Below are 22,715 nucleotides of genomic sequence, written 5' to 3'. Positions count from 1 at the left end.
CAACAGCCCCAGCAGCAGCAGCAGCAGCGCAACATAGAGAGCTGTTGACAAAGAGCGACAAGTTGGTTCCCGAAGACCGTGGCTTCGATTGAGATGTCACTGGAGAACAGTTTGGCTGAACGAGAGGATTTGAATATTCTCCAAAAATGCTTCACGATTACGATAAGCAAACCGGCATCGCAAGAGACAAACCTTCACTGAACGATTCTGCGTGCTGGACGTGCTGCGCTTACAGTCGACGCAATCCCCCCACCGATAAGCTACTTTCGTCGACAGACTCACCGTTTCTCCTGTTCCTGCGGCCTCAAAACCTGTTTGAAAGCGAAACGAAACCAATCTCGCGACCAAAAAATCGCTTAAGCATGACAAATTAATTGATCTGACCCGTTCGCTAACCATGGCAAAGCGCATGGGCTGGCTGGCTGGCTGGCTGGCTGGCTGGCTGGTTCGGTAGCAACAAACCTTTCCTTTTCGCTGCCATGAGCAGCAGGTGTAAGAGAGGGGAAGCAGGGGGCTGGGTATGGCTTGGTCGTGACCAGACACTTGAAAGTGGATCCGTTTGTCCAGCTATTATTAACTCGGACAACAGCCTCGCACACGGACACACAAAACACGGCGACACAAATCCCTTCGAGAGCCGTGTGTCCATTCGGAGTTCGGTCTCGAGTGGTTCGAGACGCAGCATGATTCATGCGCGCTCCAGCTGAAACCGTAGTAGCGTCTCACTGGCACGGTGAGCCGGTAACGTTTTATCAATGAATTGTTGGCCGCGTGGGGGCTACGGTGCTCACCATGGTTAGTTTGCCACCGGAAGCGAGGCTATAAAGTGTGGACTCGTTAAACAGTGTGTGGTTTAGTTTGCGTTCCTTGAGATAAGTTCCTGCGAGGAGGTGAGGTGACCGACCGAATGGACACCGTTCGGTTGTGGGTGTGCGTTGTTGTTGTTGAACGTGAGCTTTCATAACATTAGTTTGGTTTTGTAACAACACTCCAATGGCCGGTTGGTCATTTCGATCCTTAAATTATGTCATTGGAACGACTTCAACATCGCAAATGCAAAAATTGCGCATTTTGCGCAGCATAACACACCACACGGGAACCGTTAAAGTTCGACTAACTGTTTCGGTTGTCCCCAAACCTCCTTACCAAAACAATGGTCCACTTTTCCTTGGCACTGGGGCCACGCAATGAGTCCGATGCTCCCACGGTGGCGTGAGTCAGCCGCAAGCATAGCTGCTGGAATTGGAACACGCCCGCCCTGCCTCGCTCCAGAACGCTCGACGGTTTCGCATGTCATCTTCCTCCCCCCCCCCCCCCCTCTGGGTTGGTCAGGGTGACCTAGAGGACGTGTGGTGATGGAGCAGAGTGGGTTGAGCAATCGCACGGTGAGGCTAAGTTGGGCTTGCGGAAGTCTTAAGCAAAGGACGCGTGAGGTTTCCGAGAAATCGAAACGCATAGCATTATGCATCGGTTGCCACGGTTGCCTTTAGTCACGCGGCTCCCCCGAAGCGAGCCTTCTCGATTCCTAAACAAAAGAACATGCATAACATGTCTTTATATGGTTACAGCAAGTGCGAGTTAGTTAGTTTGAGGGTCTAAAAAACGATGCTAAATGTTCGTTTATTGTTTTGAAGCGATGCTCTTTGCGCGATCGGGAATAATTCACGATCGCGTCATCTTATAAAAAGTGAAATGGCACGTATACCTGCTAGAATGTGGAAGGAAGGATTCATTGCTAGCTTAAAATCTTAAGATTAAGTCGAGTTAGAAGATTAAGACTCCACTGTGGTGTTAAGTCGATAGCCACGATCTCACGCCGACGATCTGTGTTAAGTCATTTCGAGTAAAACTAATTAGTATCTTCTGGGCTCTTTCGTGAGCTGCCTGTGTACAGTCATTCATTATCTCTCATTTAGGGCTTACTAGTGTTACACAACTCTATCAGTTGCTGATTGTTTATGCGGGAGCTTTTTTTGCAAGATAAAACAGAGACTGTTTCTTCTTTCTACCTTTCAATCTTCTATCGCACTTTCATTTCTGAATAGTGTTCTATCGTAAATTCTACAATTAATTTTCGCTCTGTGCCACATGTCATTCTATCGAATTTATTGGCGAATAAAATTCTCTGACTCGATCTTAAATAAGTCTTAGCCTCACCTTGTACGGTATCACGTGTGTATTATCTGATCGCGGATTATCCAGCGATTGTTTATCAAATATCCTTTATTGGTTGTATAGAAAATTATCCGAGGTATTACGGTTTATAAAGAGACTTTAATCAAATTATTGTAATGTTGAGAAAGTAGAAGTAGATCATCTTAAGAGCCAAACAACGGCCAGTCTATAATTCACCTACTCAATGCAAAACACATCTTGAAAATGGCAATTAGCTTCTCGCCGGCTACCAATGAGTAAGGAACTGTTGGTTGGTAAGGAACTTTATCCTGTGTCGTGTGCGATAATCCTAGACAGATCATACAGGCCGTGAGATGGATTATTTTTAACTGCTCCGTTTTTTTGTGATGCTGTTTCACAAAGGCTCGGCGCTAGATGATATAATAATCAACGGAACTGATGATTCGACCGACCGGGTGCTGCACCAGAACCATCGCTACAATGATCGGTGGTCGCGGGTTCTGGGAATCGCCCGGTTATGTGGTGTCCCCGCCGGTGTCTCACTTCCGTGGATTGCGTAGACATGAAGGGTGCTTTCCTGTGGCCTGGTGACACATTCCCAAAGGCACATTGCCAGCGCGCACCATGCTTACATCATTGATAACGATCGTGGTACGTAATGGAATGGCTGCGTGCTCGATAAATGAGCGTCTAGAGCAGCTGATAACGCACCTGCTGGAGAAACAATGACGTCGTTCACGAAGGGGTGGTACCGAAAAGGTTGAGTTTGAGGTCGAAGATAGAATCGGAATGTAATTTTAAAAAAATGCCAACGATGTTCGCTCGCAAATGATGATGATGTTTCAGATTCCGGTCCCTTCCTGCTCGCCTCACGTGTTGGTTCACATTCCAAATATGGCATTATGTGCATCGCTAGCAAAAAACGTTCTTATCACATGCGCTCTCGCTCCACCACCATGATGATTTGGTTCCAAGTAGTTTAAACAAGTGTTTTACATCCTCATTTTTACGATCATTTCCGTCGAGAGAGTGAAACGCACAAACGCGCGTGGCACAACGTTCAGGCGTTTGGTGCCTGAATCACCCCCCGGGGGAAGCCTTTTATCTTATTTATCCAGCAATAAATAAGAAGCCCAATGTTCGAAACGCAAACTGGCTGGTTGACTCATCGAATTTCGGGACCACGCGCCAGTAGAAAGTCCCGCAGTAATTGAAGGAATACCTGAGAGGACCACCGCGGTCACCCCGCCGCAAGATCGCCGGCAAGATTCGCGTCAACCAACCAGACCTCCGCGCGGAGAGGTAACTCTTTCGAGAGGCTGGCGCGTCGAACGGGTCGGTGTCTGAACTGCGTGTGAACGTGTGCGTTCTGCTGTAGACGCGGCAAAAAAGGCAAGCCAGCCAGACGACAGACGAGTCGAAACCCGAGTCCCCGGGCCCACACCAATACCGATGGGAACCGAAAGACCGACCGGCCGGGCCGTGCGTTGCGGTGACATGATAACCTAGCGCAAACCTCCCACCGCAGATCAGTCACTCATCGCCAGCCATTCGAAGCGCATCATCTTGCGCCGAACCACGAGTCGAATCGAAAAGGAACGTGGCTACAGAAGCTATTGGCAGCCAAGGAACTGGTTTTCTGCGTTTCTGCTCTGCCTTCGGTGACACGCGATACAGTGAAAGTGTGACCCGGTAGCCCGGACCAACCGGTGAAAAAAGGGGTTTATATGTTGGCGATGTGAGATTCTCGCTCGAGAACCTCGCTTCTAATGTGAGTTTTGATCAGTGTGTGGTTCGTGATCACGATCGTTTGTGAGCGAGTTCTGGGGGGGGGGGGCAGATGATGCTGTATGTTGTGTGTTGTTGTGGATGTCGTGGAGTTCTCACTAAAAAAGTGCGTTCCCTGTGTGTTTTCTGATCGAAAAGCGGGATGTGATCGTCGCGTTAGTTAGTTGACGTTATGGATGATCGATTTGTAATCCGACATCAAAAACAAACAAAACTCTGAAGCTGGTACACGGGAGAATGGACAGGCGTCACACGAGGTGTTGCAGCATGACGCGGGCTGGTGGGTGGTGGTGTTGATAATCGGCGTGGTCTCGTGGTTATCAGCTCGCTAGTGCGTGCATCCGTTACGGCACGACGGGAGGCCCCTCGGTTGGTGTCTCTTGAAAGTGTTACACAATTTCTGTTTCCGATGCTTTTTTTTTGTTTCCCGACCACTTCATGTTTCGTTCTCATTTAGTGGTTCGACGCGAGATGTTCTGTTCCATTTAAATATGTTGGTCCATTAATAAACCCAATGCCTCCCCCTCTCCCACGGTTTGGTGATCTTGTTTATAGTTCGAAGGCATTCCAAGCATTCTCAAGTGGCAATCGCGCGATGCCCACTGACTCGAATTCCATTCTCTCCTTCGAAAAACTGCCAATAAACGCGCTTGTACCACGAGTCCCACGCCATGCGGTTGGGTTCAAACGGATGCTTCTTCGAAAGTTTTCGGGGGAGAGGGGAGTCAGGCAGAAGCTGCTTGTATGTTTTCCACTTGAATTGTGGAGCAGCTCGATGCTCTACGATCCTTGTTTATGTTAAACCCCCGAACAAGCCTCTGCTCGTTTTTAATGGGGCTCCCGGGAGAGAGAGAGAGAGAGAGAGAGAGAGAGAGGGAGAGCGAAAGGGAAAAATCCACAAAATCCGTGACACATACATTCCAGAGCAACTCGGGGAGCCATTCGGATTAGAGGCAGTACTTCGCGAAACGTCGATAGTAGATGGATGGAGTGAAGCTGAAAAGCAATCTTCTTGTTATTTATTCTTTGGCCGGCCTTTGGTCACTGCTCAAGTGCAAACAGATCGAGTGTTGTAGCGTTTGCCACCCAAAATCTGTGGCATCAGCTTCGCGCAGGCTAGCTTCTTCTTGACCTTGCCCCCCGTTCGATGGGAGTTTGGTTTAGAGAGGCCCTCCCGCTTCAACCCCAGCCTGATGCTGACGAGAGCATACAACGATCGATGTGGTACGCTTTCGTGTTTCGAAACCGGCGGAGACGATCTTCCGTGGGATCCTTTTTTTATTGCATTTGTGACGCACTTTGTAGAGGCACGGCGGCTCGGCGCTGCCCTGTTTGCTTGTTGTTTGATGAATTTCGAGCATTAATTTTAAAAACATTGTCCAGTTCATAACTACTGTACTGGTGCTACTGCTTTGAGAAGTATTATGCTTGCACAATAAAACCGAAATCCATCTGCATGACATTGTAAAACCACTTGATTCCGTCCAATGTGCAGTGTGTATTTGCAGTCTCATCGCCGTGGTGTTCATCTGCTACGGCTCCGTGAAAGGAGATTGTTCGCCATCGCGTCCGGCATCGGCAAACAAAAGATCGATTTTAAGCAATTGCCCGCTTTTCGGCCAAGTGCCGTTAAATGGCAAACCATTTTACGTTTCGTTGCGCTCTTTCTCTCTCCCTGCACTCTGGTGCACCGTAATTGACGTAAACCCCTGCCTTGTACCACATTACCATGGCAAGGTGCGACCGGTGTCCTCGTCGTCGTCGCCGTCGTTATGTCGCCTCGCAGACAGTCGGCTCGGCGGCAGGGACCTCTTATCGGGCTACCAACTTCCCGGATGCTAATGTATCCGGACCCGTGTCTTTATTACCCGTGGCAGGCATCGCCACAATCCCGGGTAGGCCTGGTGTCTGTGCAGTGCGATGGATTGGTTTCCTTCACAGAGGAAACAGAAAAAAGAATCGTCACCAAACGGGAAACCAGCATAAAATGGAATGCATGTAATCGCCCAGAAGTGGGGGTTTTCGCCAGGTTTTTTTTTCGTTAATGTCCTTATGCCGTAAGAAGGATGTAATAGCCCGAGACCACGACCACCACCACGACCTTTACAATATGATTGCATTTCTTTCCTAGACCATTCGTCCATCAACGGTGAACTGAACTAATAGCCGCACTTAGAGTGCAAACAACAGACTCCGCTACGGTTGTATTGTTTTGAGTGGTTTTTTTTGTTTAAAGTTTTGTGATAAGTGAGCAACACGGTAAAATGGGTATTAACCGACAACCAACGACCCCGATCTCGCTGTTGCGATCGCAATTTCTGTTCCCTGATCGTAAGGTGAGTAACATGCAGGAAGATTGTGGGGCTGGTTTGTTCAATAAATAGCTTTGTGGCGTCGCAAAACTACTTGAGAACTGTGGTGTACAGCGATCCATCGTTAAACTTTGTTCTCTCCTCCCATTCCTTGTCGTCCGATGGTTCGAATCTCAAACTTTGTTTCATTTCATTCACCTGCACCAGAACTCTCTTGGTGTCTATAGAACATAATATTACCCACACTTAAATCGTCTCTCACGAGGACATATTTCCTCACGAACATCACGAGAAAAAAGGGTTCTCACCGCGCTCGCTCTCCCTCTCTTCGTTCGGTGCAGTTAAATGATGATCTCTTTGTAGTTGTGGATGAGGAGTTCGCGCTCCGTTGATGCTATCCATAAATGCTGTTATACTGAGACTGATTCTGCATTCGAAGAGAGAGAGGAAAAAGCATATGAGAACCATCACCCATTCTCGCGTGTGTTCCTTTTTTCTCGGAACCCCGCTTCGAGGTTCTCTCTCGCGACCGGTTAAAAACATCTGCTGGGCACCACCGACGACACCACACCACCGCCGAGGGTTCTAGTGTGTTTGTTTGTGTTTCGTTGGCGTTGTTGGGTGCGTCGCGCCTCCATTTCGCGATGTTCCTTCCTCATACCTCCGCTGGTAAGGGCTGGAAGGAGTGACGACGATGTAAACATAACCTTAACCGGGGGCCGCGTCGGTCAAATGCCGCGAATCGGGTTTGTGTTCGAGCCTCTCGCATGCTTTTACGAATGAAGTAATTTAGATATTCATCTACACATTGGTTGGCACTTATATCAATATTTTTCTTATGCTTACTGGTGATTATAATATGAAGGCTCAATCATTAATCGTAGGTTGCAATGTCCAGCATACATTAGAGCATGTTTTCAAGGATGAAAAAATATTCAAACCTCCAGAAGAAATCATTATTGTCTACGAAGTAATTTTAATAATTTTAATCATTTTCATAGTAACACAAATTGTAGACATTTTCTTGTTTTAAATTCTCCATCCTAAGTTCCATTTTTGTCACAATCCAGAGATTTCATTCTCGCAAAACTCCTCGCTACCGTAACATGTTCGTTCCTGTTGGGACCATCGGTAATGGTGCGCCTCCTTCACCACCAGGCAACCAACCAACAAACCGCGATCATCGCGATGTGTCCGCCTGCGGTCACGTCAAGCGTTGAAGCGCGCACAGACGCGCTGGCAGTCCTCAATGTGTTTTGATTTGTCTTTGCTTCATGCCCCCCGAGAACCGTCTGCATCATTCTCCGAAAGTGGGTGTGTGGAACGGGTTTTTACGCCTCGTCTCGTGGAGGGGCTGCGCGACCGCTGCTGTACTCGCCAACACGCCAACACGCCACTCTCTGTGTGTCGCCAATCATTCCGGTGGAGGGTGAGCGGCAACAACAGCAACAAGTTCTACGTACCACGGAGCGGCATGATCGACGCGCGTGCGTGTCTTGAAATCGGAATCAAAATCCTTTTGCATTTGCTTTGTTTTAAATGGAATGGAAAGTCTGTAGTTTTGTTTACGATGGTTTGTTGCTTTGGATTTGGATTTAAGGAAATGTTTAAATCTCTTACAATCCATCACAAAGCAATGTTCTATTTGGCTGCTACCGGAACGTATGAAGATCCCATCCAGCCAAACACGGAAAGGTCACGTAATATGGAGTTGCATCCAAAAGCAATTCCGTCCGGTATTATAAGCTGCTTTGTATCAACCCCTTCTCGCGTCGTTTGTTTACCGCCTGGTGTTCCACCCAACAAAAAAAAAACACGCTCACAAACCGCCAAGAGTATTTGTGTGCACGGTAGAACGTAGCGAATGCAACACACTTACACCACTCGGTAGAATCCGCTAAATCCGCTTCGCATCTCGTGGCGCGGTTAAGCGAGATTTCTCCCCCTTCGCTCGGCACACCCCAAACCAAATGGTACGATGGCGTGCGTGTTCATCCCGCATCATCATCATCATCATCATCATCGCCGTCACCGTCGCCGTCGTCGTCGCACCATAATCGTGGCAACCGGCGACTCGTGGTCAACCCCACAGTACAACCACCACCGAACGCAATGCTTGCGGCTCAGTGTTAATTCAACAGCCACCGGACCGGGTCGTCGTGGTTCCGAGGGGTTGCAATCCGAGTTGGCGTGGTATTAAAACCCACGATTGTTTGCCGTTTTGTGGTATCCGTTTTCGAACGTCACAGTTCGCCGGAAGCTACACTGCATTCCGTGGCTAGTGTGTGGTTTGTTTGGGGGCCACAATAAACGGAAGGAACTTAGAAATCTGACGCTCGGAAGCATCTAGAACCAACCGCGTGCGTGTTGAGTGAGGGCCGGGCGGCGAATTCTTTCATTCGTTCGTTCTATTGTGACGCCGTTTTGGAAGAAGTTCGTTCGAAGTGTGCGTGCGCGTTTGTGTTTTCTCTTCGTTCTCCGTGTCTTGATGCGTTGTACAATCGTTTGTAGCATGTGAATTCGTACGTGTGCGGGGGGGGGGGGGGGGGGGGGGGGCGATGGGAGACAGACAAACAAATCGAAGCCACTTCGCCGGCGACCACTTCGCCCTTCCTCCCCCTGATCTGACGAGCAAACAAAACAAGGAAATCTTTGCGCCTGCTGCGAAGAAGAGGTTCACGGTTCATTTTCGGTGCTGCTGTGCCACCGTCTGCTGCCTAGCAACCTAGTGTGTGGTGTGATGCCGTTCGATCGCTGGCTTCGTGCGAGCAAATTCGCGTGGCGAGCGATGCCGGGAAAGGGTGAAACGGAGCGCAGGGGTTGGTCCGACGTCACACAACCCCCCCTGTACTGTTGCTCGCGCACGCTATAGGGGCTGTGCGTGTCTCTGAATGTCTCGCGTTTTTTTTTTCATCTTCTTCGTCGTTTTCGTGACGCTTCTGCTTCCGAAATACGACAACGACGAATGCTCTCTGGTGAAGGTCACGAAGCACCATTGTTTCGGCGTTGAGTTTTTTTTGGTTTGGGGTGGATTTAACAGAACACACTACCACTCCCCCCAGATGCCAGTGTTGCACATTCCAATTCCAATTTTCAAAACAAAAAAAAATACATTTGTTTCCATCTTCCACGACCTGCTGCTGGTCGTTGGTGTAATCGGCCGAAACATGCCGAAATCGTTTGTTCACAGATAAGATAACAGTCCTGATGACCCGCCTGATGCTCCCAATGAAGGGGGAACGAGGGGGTTTCGATGTCAACCGACCCGTTTTGGGTCGTTCTTCGGAGGGTCAAGGAAGAAAAAAGAAAACCCAACCCGCGGGAACGGGGAATCACCGAAAAAAAATGCATTTTAACGCTCTGTAATGGCTGGTAATTGAAAGATGATTACAGTGATAAGGCGTGCTCCGTCCAGGGGCTGGTGGTGGTGTGTGATTGAGTGACAGTTTGGAATGCGATCGCTGTCACGAGCAACAAGCCGACGAAAGGGGGGTTTCTTCTTTGTTTTGAATGTTTTGCTCTTCGCGATCGCGCGGTGATGGAGTCGCATGGTAGCTCATGATTTTTCATCGATTTTTGATAACAGCAGGAGAGCATCGTGGTTTCTGTTGACCCCCCTTTTGAATGCCTACGATTGGAGGAATTTAACCGAGCGATTTCGAAGCGAAAACGATCACTTGCGAGGGTTAATAGCATTAAGCATAACGTGACCATGTTATGCTCAAGCCCCTGCGATCCACACATTAACGCACAAAAACACTCTCATGCAGCCCTTGTCCCCCCGTGTGCATGGTTTTTTTTGTGAAGTGACCAAAGTACAAGTGATAACAATCTGTTCAGAAAACATCAACAGAAAATGAACCGGAATTCGCTGGAGAGTGCTCGGAAAAACTTTTTCATATCGGTGTGTGCGCGTGTGTGGTTTAAACCCTTTCGATTTACCCTTTCTTTGCCCTTTTCTCATTCGAACAGAATTTCTTCACGATCTGTTCTTCACCATCCATCGTCTTTTTACTCGCTGCCTATATTGCTCGTGCTTGCGCTCGTGTGCTCTCTCTTTCTATCTTTCTCTATGTGTCTGTGCGTCTCTCTCTCTCTGTGTTGTGTGTTTCTGTGGCCTACCTCCCCCCGGCCAAAAAGGGAACCGAACTCCAACAAGATCTAACATTCTGAGCTAACCGCATCTCGGTGTGTGCCTGAGAAGTCTTCGTTTTTCTTTGCGTTTTAGTCATTCAGCATTCCTTCCTTCGCAGCCATGTGAGTGCTCGTGCGTGCGTCAATGCCAGCAGCAGCTTCAGAAGCAAACAAAACAACAACAAAAAGACAACTACTTTAACCATTTTATTTGCACAACATTCTGCCCAAAAGAAGCTTCTCATCCGTTGTCCTTGTTCCTATCTCATTATCGCTTTCGGAAATCATTAACACGGTGAATCGGTGAATGAACGAAAGCTCCAACTGACGTCCACCTTCTTCGCACAACGCCCATTCATTCATTATTCGTGTTTAACCCAGGGGGAAGGTGGAAAAGGGGATCGGTGGGTCATCTTCACTTTGCATGTTTGCTTACCGAATTCCTCGATCGGGTGCGCTAGATGCAGAAAAAAGCAGAAGCAAAGCAGAAGAAGCAAAAAAGGCCAGAAATTGTGACGGAAAAGTGAGGAATTTCCCTGCTCTGGCACTCAGCGTACAATGGGCAACCATGCACCGAGCGTTACTCATCACGTTTTCTATCAAAGGCAGGCGAATGCAAATATTTGTCGCACCCCTTCGTTATTGTGGCAATGATAAGAGGTGTTTAGCTGGAAATGAACTGTTGTTTTCTTTTCGCCGTAATCGGCATCGGCATGACGAATTGGTTGGTTCGGTTGTGAAGAGGGAGGATCGGTCTTTGGGTGTTGAGTATTGGCTTGAAATATCGTGAACTAGAGTGCGTTTTTATAGGATTTTACGTAAAACAAAATAGTACCAGACGATTGATTTAATTTTTAAAACAGATCCTCTTTATATGCGGTTCGTCGCCTGCTGTCAGTTCTTTTGTTCAGTTCTTTTGTCAAATCTTGTCCTAAATTACCATTTATATCATTTCAATTATATTATCTAGTTCGTACGCATACAGTTCACTATTTATCAGCTACCGTGCACGTGTTTTGCGTGCGAGCTGGCACTCCAGCACATCCCACAGACGCGATCTGCCATTGTCGTCATGTTGATCAAACACTTGATCGACGAGTCGTCGCGGTGTGCCACAGCACAAGGTGTGAAGTTGCCATCCGTAATAGGGAAGTTGTAAAGATACGGCTTGCTGAACAAATTTACAAAACAGAACTAGACAAAAGAGGCGCCGTACATGGGGTTGGTTAGCGCCGTGGCATCATGTTACTGTTGCTCCGCTGGAGATAACTGTTGAATTCACGTTCGCATCCTCCTGCCTTTGATATTAAACTCAACTCCGATCATGAGCTAAACGGTAGGAAATTGCGCAATAAAATACCATTCGCGGTATCCAGTTTGAAGCAAGGGTGGATTACTGTGAATGCTGAATGCTTTACTAGATTTGTTTGTGCATGGCCCGTTAATCCATTCATTAGATGCGTTGCACAGTTGCGTCTCATTTACATGACAAAATGTCTCGCCACTCGCCACTCAATTCACCTCATTCCGCCGTACAAACGCTACTCTGGTTTCTACGTGATGTTTCGAGAATATACCAACCAATCCATCCGTCAAGGTCAACTTGGCCGCGGTAATGTCGACTCCACACACTAACCAACCACTTATTGGATGAACCATTTGTCTCTCAGATTGGTAGTTTTGGCTTTCAAATGTCAATACATACACGCCCATCAACACCCATCATCAACCGGACAGGGAAAGGGGTGATGATGGTGTGCAGCCGGAAGTGATAATTGGTGTTACATTCCACCATTTCACGTTTCTTAACCCCCTCATCTTGCCTCATCTGCACGGACCATGATCTGCAAAACGGAGACATTTCAAAATATTCCGCAATTTGTCGACGAGCAATCGTCATCGGACTGTCATCGCGACACGTTTCTAACCTCCCACTCTTCCTCTCTCTCTCTCTCTCGCTTGCTCTCCTGTTTGTTCCAGATGTCCGACATCGCCGACACTGGTACGCCCACGCCGCCACCGACGAGACACAATCTGTTCGCCAGCTCCAACTCCAATGCGCCACTTTCGGGCTCCACATCCGGATCAAACTCCAACCTATCCAACGGCCCGATGTCTTCAGCAGCACTAGAGGTAAGTAACGAAAAGTAGAGGATGCATCATTGTGTAGCGCCAATACCCATCTCATCGCGTCTATGCAGCTTCCTTTCCTGAGTGAATCACCGCCGGTGATCTCGGCGAACGGCGATCAGTAAATCCCAACCACCAAATTTGTTGTTACCTTCGCTTAATCATCAACGCGGGGCGCTCGAAGCGGATAGACTAGCCGGGCGGCTATAGCCGTCGTTGATGTGGGCACCATTTGCGTATTAATCGATATAAATAACGCGCGCCAGCTCCTTGGGTGTGCTGCATGCTGTTACCCCTGATCTACCTTGCACCTCGGTGACACTTTTCTGCTCAGCTGATTCATCGGGGTTTGCCTTTCGTGCGATTCGCGGAATTCTCCTCCTCGAGCCAAGATGGCCAAGAACCGGGGCGGTGATAACCGGAGGACGAGCTCGAGTGCCCGAGGCTCGATTGCAGCTGTTCGGCTGTATGTTTGTTTGTCTGGTAGGTTGGTTTGTTTGTTGTTACGATGGCCCCTCGATAGCCGCCCGTTGGCCTTATGTAACCGAGCGACCGGTTCAAGTGCGATTGACGCGGACGCGGATTACGGATGCCGCGCTTACATTCAATCACTCTCCGAGAGGACTCTCTTCTGATTGGGTCACTGCTAATGATGCATAATGACGCTGTTAATCGAGTGTCATTCGCGCCGCGGGCTGATTAGCTGCTGATCTTTCACCGCCATTTCAACGATCCGAGGGTGCTGTTGACAGTATCTTGTCAGAGTTTGATGGCGATCCTTCTTCGCGATCGCGATCTTTTTAGTACAAATTGAGTCTTTTGTCCTGTTTCCTGGCAACCTGTCACAGCCTGCGTGTCACAACCGAACTCATGGAGGCGCCTAAAAACGATAACAAGCTTCCCAAACAGAAGAGCGAACAGAGAGCGAAAGAGATTGAGTGCAAAGTAAATAAATAGGTGCAAATTTATTCCTGTCAGTTCCTGTGTTGTTGCGAAGGAAAATTGCCGTTATTTCAGTAGAGAGGATCCTTGACACAGTTGACAGATAGATGGACAGACACTTTCGGTCCGGAAGCAGGCTAATGCCCTTGTCGTCTATTTATGCGGTTTCGTCACTCATCTCCGTTGCTCTCGTTACGAAACGTATCTTTGCGGAGTAATTAAGATGGAAATGTTACAAAACGTACCATCGGGAGCTACGCCAATAGTTCTCCTTTTTCTTGGAAAGGACCAAAAGAAGATCAAGGGTGTTGCAAGTTTCCTACAAGAACCGCGAACTCGCAGTTGTTCGCTGCCATCCTCACTGTGTTGGAGGTAAATTGAAAGCAATGAAAATAAATCGTTACAATCCGTTTCCTCTGAATGTGTTACGGCTTCCGTTGAACCGTTTCGTGAACCGGCCAAGATGCTCTTCAACTTGGGGCTCTCCTCTAGCAATGACGGTGAATACCATCTAGCTCGCGATCGCTACGCTAATAAGCGCTAAGCAGCATCTCTGCATCTCTGCGACGACGACGACGACGACATCACCAACGAGGCGGCACGGAAATGGAATTCCGCGTAAAAACCCATCCGCGAAACCGGTTACCCGATTTCGAGGAATTGTCGCGTGCAGGTCGCGACATCTATTTTTCACACCAGACAGACAGATAGGCGAACAGACACTCAAAGAACAGCTGCTGGCGCCCCGTACCAAGCTCATGTCGTGACGGTTTCTTTCTCGTTTTCCCTGCAGAACTTGCTTTTTTTTGCAGATCCGGTCGACGACGAGATAGAGATGTTTCGGTGTGCACAGCAAGAGGTCTGTGTCTGGGTGTCGCCGCAAATGATCTCGTGTCTCGTGGCATAAAGTATTAGAACTTGGCATGTCGTCACAGCTGGTGGACTATTGGGTTGACAGAAAAGGTCGCTAGTCGATCGTTTAACATGTTTCTTTGCTAATTCTCTGAGCAATGGAATCGAGGATCGGAGTGTCTTGGATGATCGATGATTGAGCGTGCCTGCGTGATCACAAATCTCGCTCCATTCTGTACCCGTTTGGTCGCACATCCAAGCACATCCTCGAACGAAACGCTTGATCAACCTACTGTTCGCCCCAAAAACTGAACTCGAACGTCACCTGAAACCGACGGAATGAGTGGGTTTGAAATGGATGGCTGGCTGAAATGCAAAACGCAATCGTTGCCAACATGGGGAGGCATGGTCATCCGGCGACGATTCGCCTTGCTTCTCTCAGTCTACTCAGAACGAACGAACGATCAACAGCGACCGCGACCGCGACCTAGCGAGACCGACCGAGAACGAACCGTGGAACCGTGAATAAAAACGATCGAACGCGAACCAAACAAAAAGTAATCGAACGAAAGGAGCGCGCGACATCGCGTGACACCGATTATACTCCTCCGAACCAACAATCGTGAATCGAGCGTGCCAACGACAGGGCTAGGACTTTCTTCTAAAGCTCGAGCATCGTCGCCATCTTCATTTGTACAGTTGGTGGTTTTGTAGAACAAACAATTGTTGCCAGTGAGCCTAGTGAGCAACAATAGCGCGACCGAATCCACGAGATAGCGGACGGACGGAAGCCACCAACGACCATTCGCGGATTTTCTGCTCCTCTCCTTCCTCTCAGGTGTGACAATCGTGACGATCGTGCACGGTGTGCACGGTTCGCATTTAACTTTACTATGTGTGCTAGTGTTCGTGTTTGTGAGTGGGAAGAAAAGTCTAGCGGTGGACGCGACGCGACTCGCGATCGTGGCTAAAAATAATTTCTCACCCATTACGTTTCTAGACGACTAGGTGACTGTACTCCATGTACCGCCAGTCCACGCAGCCCCTTTGCTGCCATTGCATGTTGGCTCTCCTCTCGACGTTCCTCGGGACGCTCGATTGCACTCGAGTCAATTCTAGAACACGCTCAGTGGATAAGAAAGTGCGATGAGTCTAGGAATTCCCAGAAGATCGTAGCAGAAGATCGACATTCCCAGCCATGCTGAACCACATAAGCCTCAGTTCAATTGCTCTTGTTAGCTCTAATAAATCTTTACGATCGGCTGCTGCTCGGCCAACGATCGTAAACACTGTAACGAGATGCAAATTGAAGCAACCGTGCCTCAAATCCCGATCAATCACTTGAGCATGAATGCGCTTTCGCGCGCGTTCCAGATGATGTTTCAAACACTCATTGCCACTGGAATGTCCATTCTTTGCTGTCCCCCCGCAAAACAAAAAGCATCCAATGGCGGCCAGCAATCAGCAAGTACCAAATCTCTGTCGCTTTGTTTTGATTGCGCTCCCCGTGGTGGTTTTGTGTGTGGACCGTGTGATAAGATCGCTGAGCCTTGGCGAGAGAGCGAGTAGAGAACGATGTCAATATGCGACTTGTTTCCGGTGTGTTTGCGCGCCTGTTTATGACCGGCCGGTGGTCGCTTAGTCACTTCAGTCGCTCCAATTAAAGGGTGCGCACCCTGTTTTATCACGTAATCACAATCGCGCGTCGCGAGTGTGAACTCATGCATCAATCGGGTGTGTCGTCGTCGCGCCTTCGACCTATCAATTAGCGATAATAACAGACGGACAGGGGCAGCAGCTTGCCATCCCCATGCCCCCAGCGTTCCCATGCAAAATCGTTCCTTCAACCAAGGGAATAATGGTATCTTTCTTCTTCTTCTTCTTCACAGGTACTGAACAGAAGCGTCGGCAGCAAAAGCTCAAAGCTGTCGAGCTCGAGCTCCACCAGCAGCTCCAGCACGACGACGAGTCATGTGGCACAGAGTAGCTCCTCAACGCAGCGAATGTCGTCACTAAAGTCTTCCACGTCGTCTTCCTCGGCCGCTGCCGTTAAGCAGGGTTTGGGCGAGATGCAAAGCTCGATCGCCGAGATGAAGAACATGATGGGCCACAGCAACAGCTCCAGCACTACCACCACCACCTCCAGTTCGTCCTCCACACAGCAGTGCTCCTCCTCCTCCTCATCGTCCATCTCATCGTCCTCCACAAAGTCGGCCGCTGCCGCGACCCTTGCCAGCCTGCAGTCACGTAAACTCTCCGCAAACACCCTGTCCCCGAGTCCATCGTCGAAGATCAGCGATCTACAGAAGCGGTAAGACGAGTAGCCTCGATCACTCGATCGCTCATCGCCTTTGCTAAAGCTCTGGATTCCTTTTTCGCTCCATTTCCCGCGCAGATTACGCTCCTCGATGGATAGTCTGGATGATCCGCAGGGTGCGGCCGATCCACTCGTCACCTTTCCCGACTCCGAGACGGATGACGATCTGTCGAGTATCGCGTCGAGTCTGAAACCCATGAACGGGCACAGTTCTCTCGTGAACGGTTCCAGCAGCAGCAGCGGATCGGTCCTCGGTAATGCGACATCCGTCGATACAGTCAAGTTCGAGCAGAAAAAGATGACATCGGAATCGAAGACGAAACTGGTGAAGGATGGGTTCAGCAGCGAGCAGGCGACACTGAATTCGGCCGAATCGAAGAAACTGCACGCCGGTGACCTACAGTACCAGGAACAGGCCGCCCTGGCCGCCATGAGCACCCGCATGGAGGTCGACGGTGTGAAGGCGGAAGAGAAGGGAGCGATACTGAAGGTGCGTGATAAGCGGGACGGCTTTCCGGTGCGGAAGGACCGGGGTGGGGGGTTCTGACAGTGATTTATTGTTGCATAAATTGCTGCTGATGAGATTCAGCTCGAAGACGAGAGCGCGTTCTCGCGAATGCTATCGCTTTTGCCCAGGGCGCCCGCCAAGCTGCGGCCACAACCGTGATGAATCATTAGCGCGCGAGCGGGCCATGCGATGCTGCGATCCGGGGGGCGATCTGCTACTTCTGGGGCTTTCTATTAGCATCAGAAATATGGTGTGTGGATGAATCATACGCGCCGCTGGGGTCTTGTGAGACAACGTTGATCGACAAAACACCTCGCCAGTGTTCTAGCTTCTTATAGGCCGCACAAAAGAACCAGAGAGAGCACCATAACCTGCATTGATGTTGCTCGTATTCGGATAGGTCAATACGGTCGCGTGTCGCGCACTTTGTTTTGGGCAAGTCCTAATGACCTGAAGCACCGTAACCTTTACACAGCGACCTGTCAATGTCAAACCACAGCTTTCCAGAGCATGCGCACTGACTTGTCGCGTGTTCCAGTGTCCATCCAGTGTGGTCACACAGTTCCTTGCAGTCCTGTTAGTTCTGGTGTGAAGGAATGTTGCGGGATTTCCCGTGGTTCCAAATGCGGGATGTTTGTTTCCCGGTGGCGTTCCGCTAATCTAGACTGATAGGGGACACCACCGGACTCGGGTGGTGGTACTCGTTAGTGCGATCATCGCCAACCAGTTGACCATTTGCCTTGCTCTCGACAGCATCAATCGGTTTGCTAGCTTGGTGCAGTGGCTGCAGTGTGTGCAAGGATGTTGTTCGGCCGTTACGTCATTCGTGTCAGCTTGTTGGCAGCAAAGCAGCACTGTTATGCCCCTGGCAGCAAGCTAATCACACGCCACCAGTGCAGTGGCCGAAGTGGTGGTCCAAAGGAACCACAACTGTGCCAAACACAGCAGCGCCTATCGTCCGCCCGAATCGATCGCTCACAATTGGTACGTACAAACAACAGGTCGAGTCGAGAAGGACGCATTATTGATTTTCCCAGCGAATCGGAGAAAAGCAGAACCTGTGAACCCCAGCTAGCGGTGCGGTCGTGCTCCCGTGCTCCCGGTGCATTCCGTCACGTGCATTCGCGTGTTTGTTTGGAGGTTTCCGTGAAGCGAAAAGTTGGACGAAAAGATTGGGCGCCATGGCGCCTGTTTTCGGAATCGGCAAGGGATCCGAAGTTCTGTTGTTAGCTGATCATCAGTGGAATCAGTTTTATTAATAACAACGGGTTTGCCTCGTCAAACTCCGTGACCCCAGCCCGGGTTCCCCGGGTGGTCCTCCTATATGTAGCCGCCGCGGCATCAAATCCAGCTCCAGTTTAGTGTAATCAGTCGGCCCGTCTGGATCGTGCGGATCAAAAGTGTGGGGCCAACAGCGAGATGGTGGCCTGGTGAGCGATAAGAGTACTTTGGAAGTTCCTGGAACCAATTGGCACAATCTGCGCCACTTGGCGCGTGTTTGTGGTTAATAGATTCATTGTAATCTTGTTCCGGGGCGCCCTGTTCCTTTGTGCTTTCTCCTCTGCAGCAAAGTTCTAAACATATGGCAGAGATGGCTTGTACAATCGTGCGGTAGGTAAAACAACGTTTGCATTTTTTTTCTTCTACATAAGGATTCAATTCAGCGTTCTGAGTTCCAAAGACTTCAACAAGTTCACAGCAGGATCAAGAATAATCATGAACTAAAAGGACCTCGGTACACGACAAAGTTTCCTTTTCGTGTTATTACTATGCGCCATGAAAACATCGCTATATGGCCGTCAATATATTAGTCACCGTGTTTGCTTTACAACTCCCCATATATTAATCGAGAGGGGAGTCTAGATAAGGAGTGGCGCTAAGGGAACTTACCCTCCAGGGAAATTAGTGCGCAGTTTTCGATTCGCTTTCGAGAAACGTGCGTGCAGCACGTTATCAATTAAAGGATTGAATTAGGGAATGTCTAGTTAGTCTCCAAAAAGGAGGCATTCAAAAAGACCGACCATCAAAAAGAAAAAAAAAAAGAAGCTTGCCAGACAAACAAACACAACGCAAACACTGTTGCGTTAATCTGCACGCTAATTTATGCCAGAGAGAAAGAGAGAGAGAGAGATTGCAAAATACCAAGAACTTGAAATGAGTTCCCATTACTTGATGGTCCCTGAATTATGCTGTTCCAATAGTGAAGCTTCGCCGTTATCACTCCCACCGCTCCGGTTCAAGTGATTCTGCAACGCCGTTACAAGAATACGGTCTGGCCTTGGCATGTACCACACACCATTACGGCACGCTTTCGTGACGCACATCTTCACCGAAAAAGAAAAGAAGCAAATCCCCATCAGCGAGTGAAATGTATGTTTTGATCGATTCGATTAGATGCCGCAACCTTTTTGGCGGTTTGTTTGGGCCAGCAGAAGCAGTAAACGAACCAACCGGGAACCGGCCTGGTTTATAATGTTGCTTCCCTGAATCCCCCCAGAACGCTCGCCGTTTTTTTTTTGTTGTTGTTTGATTTATGTCACCGACGTCAATCGGCGAGCGCACATCTGCAGTAACCTACGTTTAGCGCGCAGCTTTTGGGGGGTGCCAAAGGGAAGGTACCATGAATGGGGTACGGCCAAGTGGCGTGTGTACACAACTGGCATCCACACATAGCCGGGTTCACAGACACGCACACGTTTTAGAAGGCGACGAGGTGTTTCGAGCGCAATCCGTTCGCCGCTTCTTAGCTCGTGTCGATGAGGGGGGAAAACCACCCTCCGTCGATGATCACCGAATTTTCCGGCACGTTCAAGTGTAGCACCAACACACTGGCACACGCATGCGATCGCTGTTGGCACGATCGTTGCCCGCACGAACCGTTAGGCCGCTTGCTAGTAGCGCCTTAGTAGCACCGTAGTAGTACGAACGAGCGAGCGAAACGAAACGGTTCTACCGCGAAATCCGTAAAAACCGCGATCGATCCGCGAGCGAAACGAAACGAATCGAAAGCGATCCTACCGAAGCGGCGAACGCGTTACACTTTGTCAATTCCCACTTCGTGCCCACCGCTGACCTGTCGTTGAGCAATCGCGATTGATTGATTGAATTGTAATCGATCGCTTTCCCCTTTTACGGTTCCGGTTTGTGACACGATCGTGCACCATGTGTCCCCATCGTTGGTGAAGTGTTCTGGGTTTGGTGAAAGTGAAAAGCCGCCGCTAGCACGTGCTAGCTCGTCGTGCACGTTCTCTGTTGTGTTTTTGCCGGACGACAATCGGTCAATCGGCCAGGGGGGGGAAAGCGTTTGCGTAATCTTACGCACCGGCCACAGCGTGTGCGCGTGCGAACGGAACGACACGGAATTAAGTAATCGAGAAGAGAAGTCAAAGGACCGCCAGTGTGTGCAAACGATGAGCAACCAGGCACCGTGGCCAGTCCGGAAGGGTATCTTCCGGTCAACCGGACAGTCGGACTTTGTGCCAACGCGCACACCGAGTCCGATCGTGGAGTTTCCCCTGTCACCGCCACCGCTCGCACCAACCGGTCAACCACCGGCCGTGCCCGGCAAATCGACGAGTCCATCGATCGGTGGACCTCACCGGAACGGCATTACACTGAACGTGGCCAGTCCAGTGGCTTCGGGCAGTCCCCGGGTTACGATTGTCGAGAGCCCGTTGGGCAATCCGGCCTCATCCGGTCTCATGGGTTGTGCCGTGAGGACGACGGTCGAGGTACCGATCGAAGGAGTGCCGCAGGTGAGAAGACGCAGGGGGGGGGGCAACATATTAACCCCCGGTGACAACCAACAGGTCGCACCCTTTGTGACCCATTCCATCGTGTACGCGTAGACAAGGTTCCGTCCCTGCAAACAAGGGGGGCCCGCAGGACGTCGTGTACGTCCTTGACCGATGGTAAACAATGGGATCCCGAAAATAGAATCCGCGTCCGCGCGTTCCTTCATCCACCAGCACCACCCGTTTTCCGTTCCGGCTGGCCGCGTTGAAATGGGCCTACAAAAAATGGCGTCAGAACGATGGTCATCCGCAAATAGAACATTAGACCGCTTATTAAAAACCCAAACCCGGAGAACCCACGGCTGGTGGTGGTGGCGATCTGTGCTGTGTGGAATGGTCGGCCATTTGGCACCTAAAAATAGTGCAACCGGACGGCCGGACAGACGGACACGACGAACGGACGGACGATGACCACGCGCGCGATATACACAAACTACAAACTAATAACGGATCCAACGCGTTTTACGCGCGCGATTTGCTTGTCTTCAATTGTGCTTGCCAGCGTTTTCTACGGTTGGCCGTGCATTGCATCTTGCATTCCAGCGGATCCATTCGGATAATCACACACCTGCACGCACGCATGTGAAGTGAGAGTCCTCCAGGGAACTGCGGATCGCATCTAGATTGAAGATCGCTAATGGTGGAATCGGTGAATCAGTTTCTCTACTCGAGCTCCTTCTTACTATAAACAAAGCTAAAATATGAATACAACAAAGCGGTGCACGAGATCGCAATCGCGGTTCCTCGATTTTATGCGATAAATTGACTGGAATTTTCATTGATCCTCCACCGAGATCTTCGTGATCACGGATCGATTTATGCTTCCTTTTCGCATTACACTGGCCATAGTTTGTGGGTTTGGGCGGATCATAGACGCGCGGCCTTCATTATTGACATCATTCCAAGGAAGTTGAACTCACCAACTGGAAATCAAGGCACGATCCCTTCCCAGCTCACTCCCATGACGTAGGCAGCTGCGAGTTTATCTAATTGATCGTCTCCGCTAGTCAACGTTCAGGGCAATTGACGCTTCGATGTATACCGTCCTATTGTAGGCTACTGGTTAGCAGCAGCACCGGGCTTATCACTGCGTACTAGCTGTGAAGTGACACTCCACACAATCAGGCTGCCACTGTAATGTGTGACTGCGTGCTACTTGTCCAGTTGTGGTCCAGTTAAACGCCGATCAGCCGGGATTGTGTGATTTCACCATCAACACAAAGCGATTCTGCGCTTACTCACCGTGAAATGGAGTGATAACGCATTAACCGCCGCCAGCCATCAGCCATGGGGTGGATACCACCCGCCCGTGGTATCGTTTATCGTCCCGGGTATGGTCTGGGCGACAGCTTGATGCCCACATTTGTCATTCGCTGATGATGATTCGCTTGTTTTCGCTTCGTGATCTGGCCCCGGGGCGCCTCATTAGTGACAGAGGGCTCATCGATGATGAGCTTTCGCTCGTTGACCACACTCGCTGGCTAGCGGCTGCTTGCGTTTGCGACGAGTACGACGGAACACTTCAGACACCCGAGTTGTGGCCTTCATAGGGAACTGCGGTTGCCGGTTTACGATCGTTACGTCGCTAGACGTTTGTAGACATTGCTTATCTCACGGCTTCGTGCTTTTTTTTCCTCCCTCTCGCTCTCTTACAGGAGGCACGATCTGTGAAGATGGGAGACTTCCAGCAGGCGGAAGCAAACAACATCGCAGCCCACAGTCGCAAGGTACAGAGTGATCACTTCAGGTACGTACAGGCAAGCGCAGCCGGTCACTCGTGTGAGAACGAGGCTCACTGACGG

At 49.8% G+C, this 22,715-nt stretch overlaps 1 protein-coding gene across 8 annotated transcripts in view; it reads left to right on the top strand.

Moving 5' to 3' along the window:
- Positions 1-22,715, top strand: part of LOC126578939 (NAD(+) hydrolase sarm1) — a 37,349-nt gene that overhangs the window by 10,736 nt on the left and 3,898 nt on the right. For 3 of the 8 annotated variants that reach the window (XR_007608415.1, XM_050242035.1, XM_050242036.1), the window contains 4 exons: positions 12,351-12,503; positions 16,184-16,605; positions 16,690-17,101; positions 22,569-22,660. Coding sequence is in view for 7 of the 8 variants with exons in the window: in XM_050242035.1 (XP_050097992.1) it covers positions 12,351-12,503; positions 16,184-16,605; positions 16,690-17,101; positions 22,569-22,660 (1,079 nt within the window). In the remaining variant the exon portion in view is untranslated. Of the gene's footprint in view, positions 1-3,691; positions 3,908-6,055; positions 6,261-8,414; positions 8,463-9,568; positions 10,141-10,376; positions 10,494-11,604; positions 11,983-12,350; positions 12,504-16,183; positions 16,606-16,689; positions 17,102-22,568; positions 22,661-22,715 lie in introns of those variants that run through there. The other 5 variants (XM_050242037.1, XM_050242039.1, XM_050242038.1 and 2 more) reach the window with 5 other exon arrangements.

Source organism: Anopheles aquasalis, chromosome 3 (genome assembly GCF_943734665.1).
Source record: "Anopheles aquasalis chromosome 3, idAnoAquaMG_Q_19, whole genome shotgun sequence".
Taxonomy (NCBI): Eukaryota; Metazoa; Arthropoda; class Insecta; order Diptera; family Culicidae; genus Anopheles; species Anopheles aquasalis.
The sequence above is the reverse complement of the archived record's forward strand: the minus strand, read 5'-3'. Positions and strand labels throughout refer to the sequence as shown.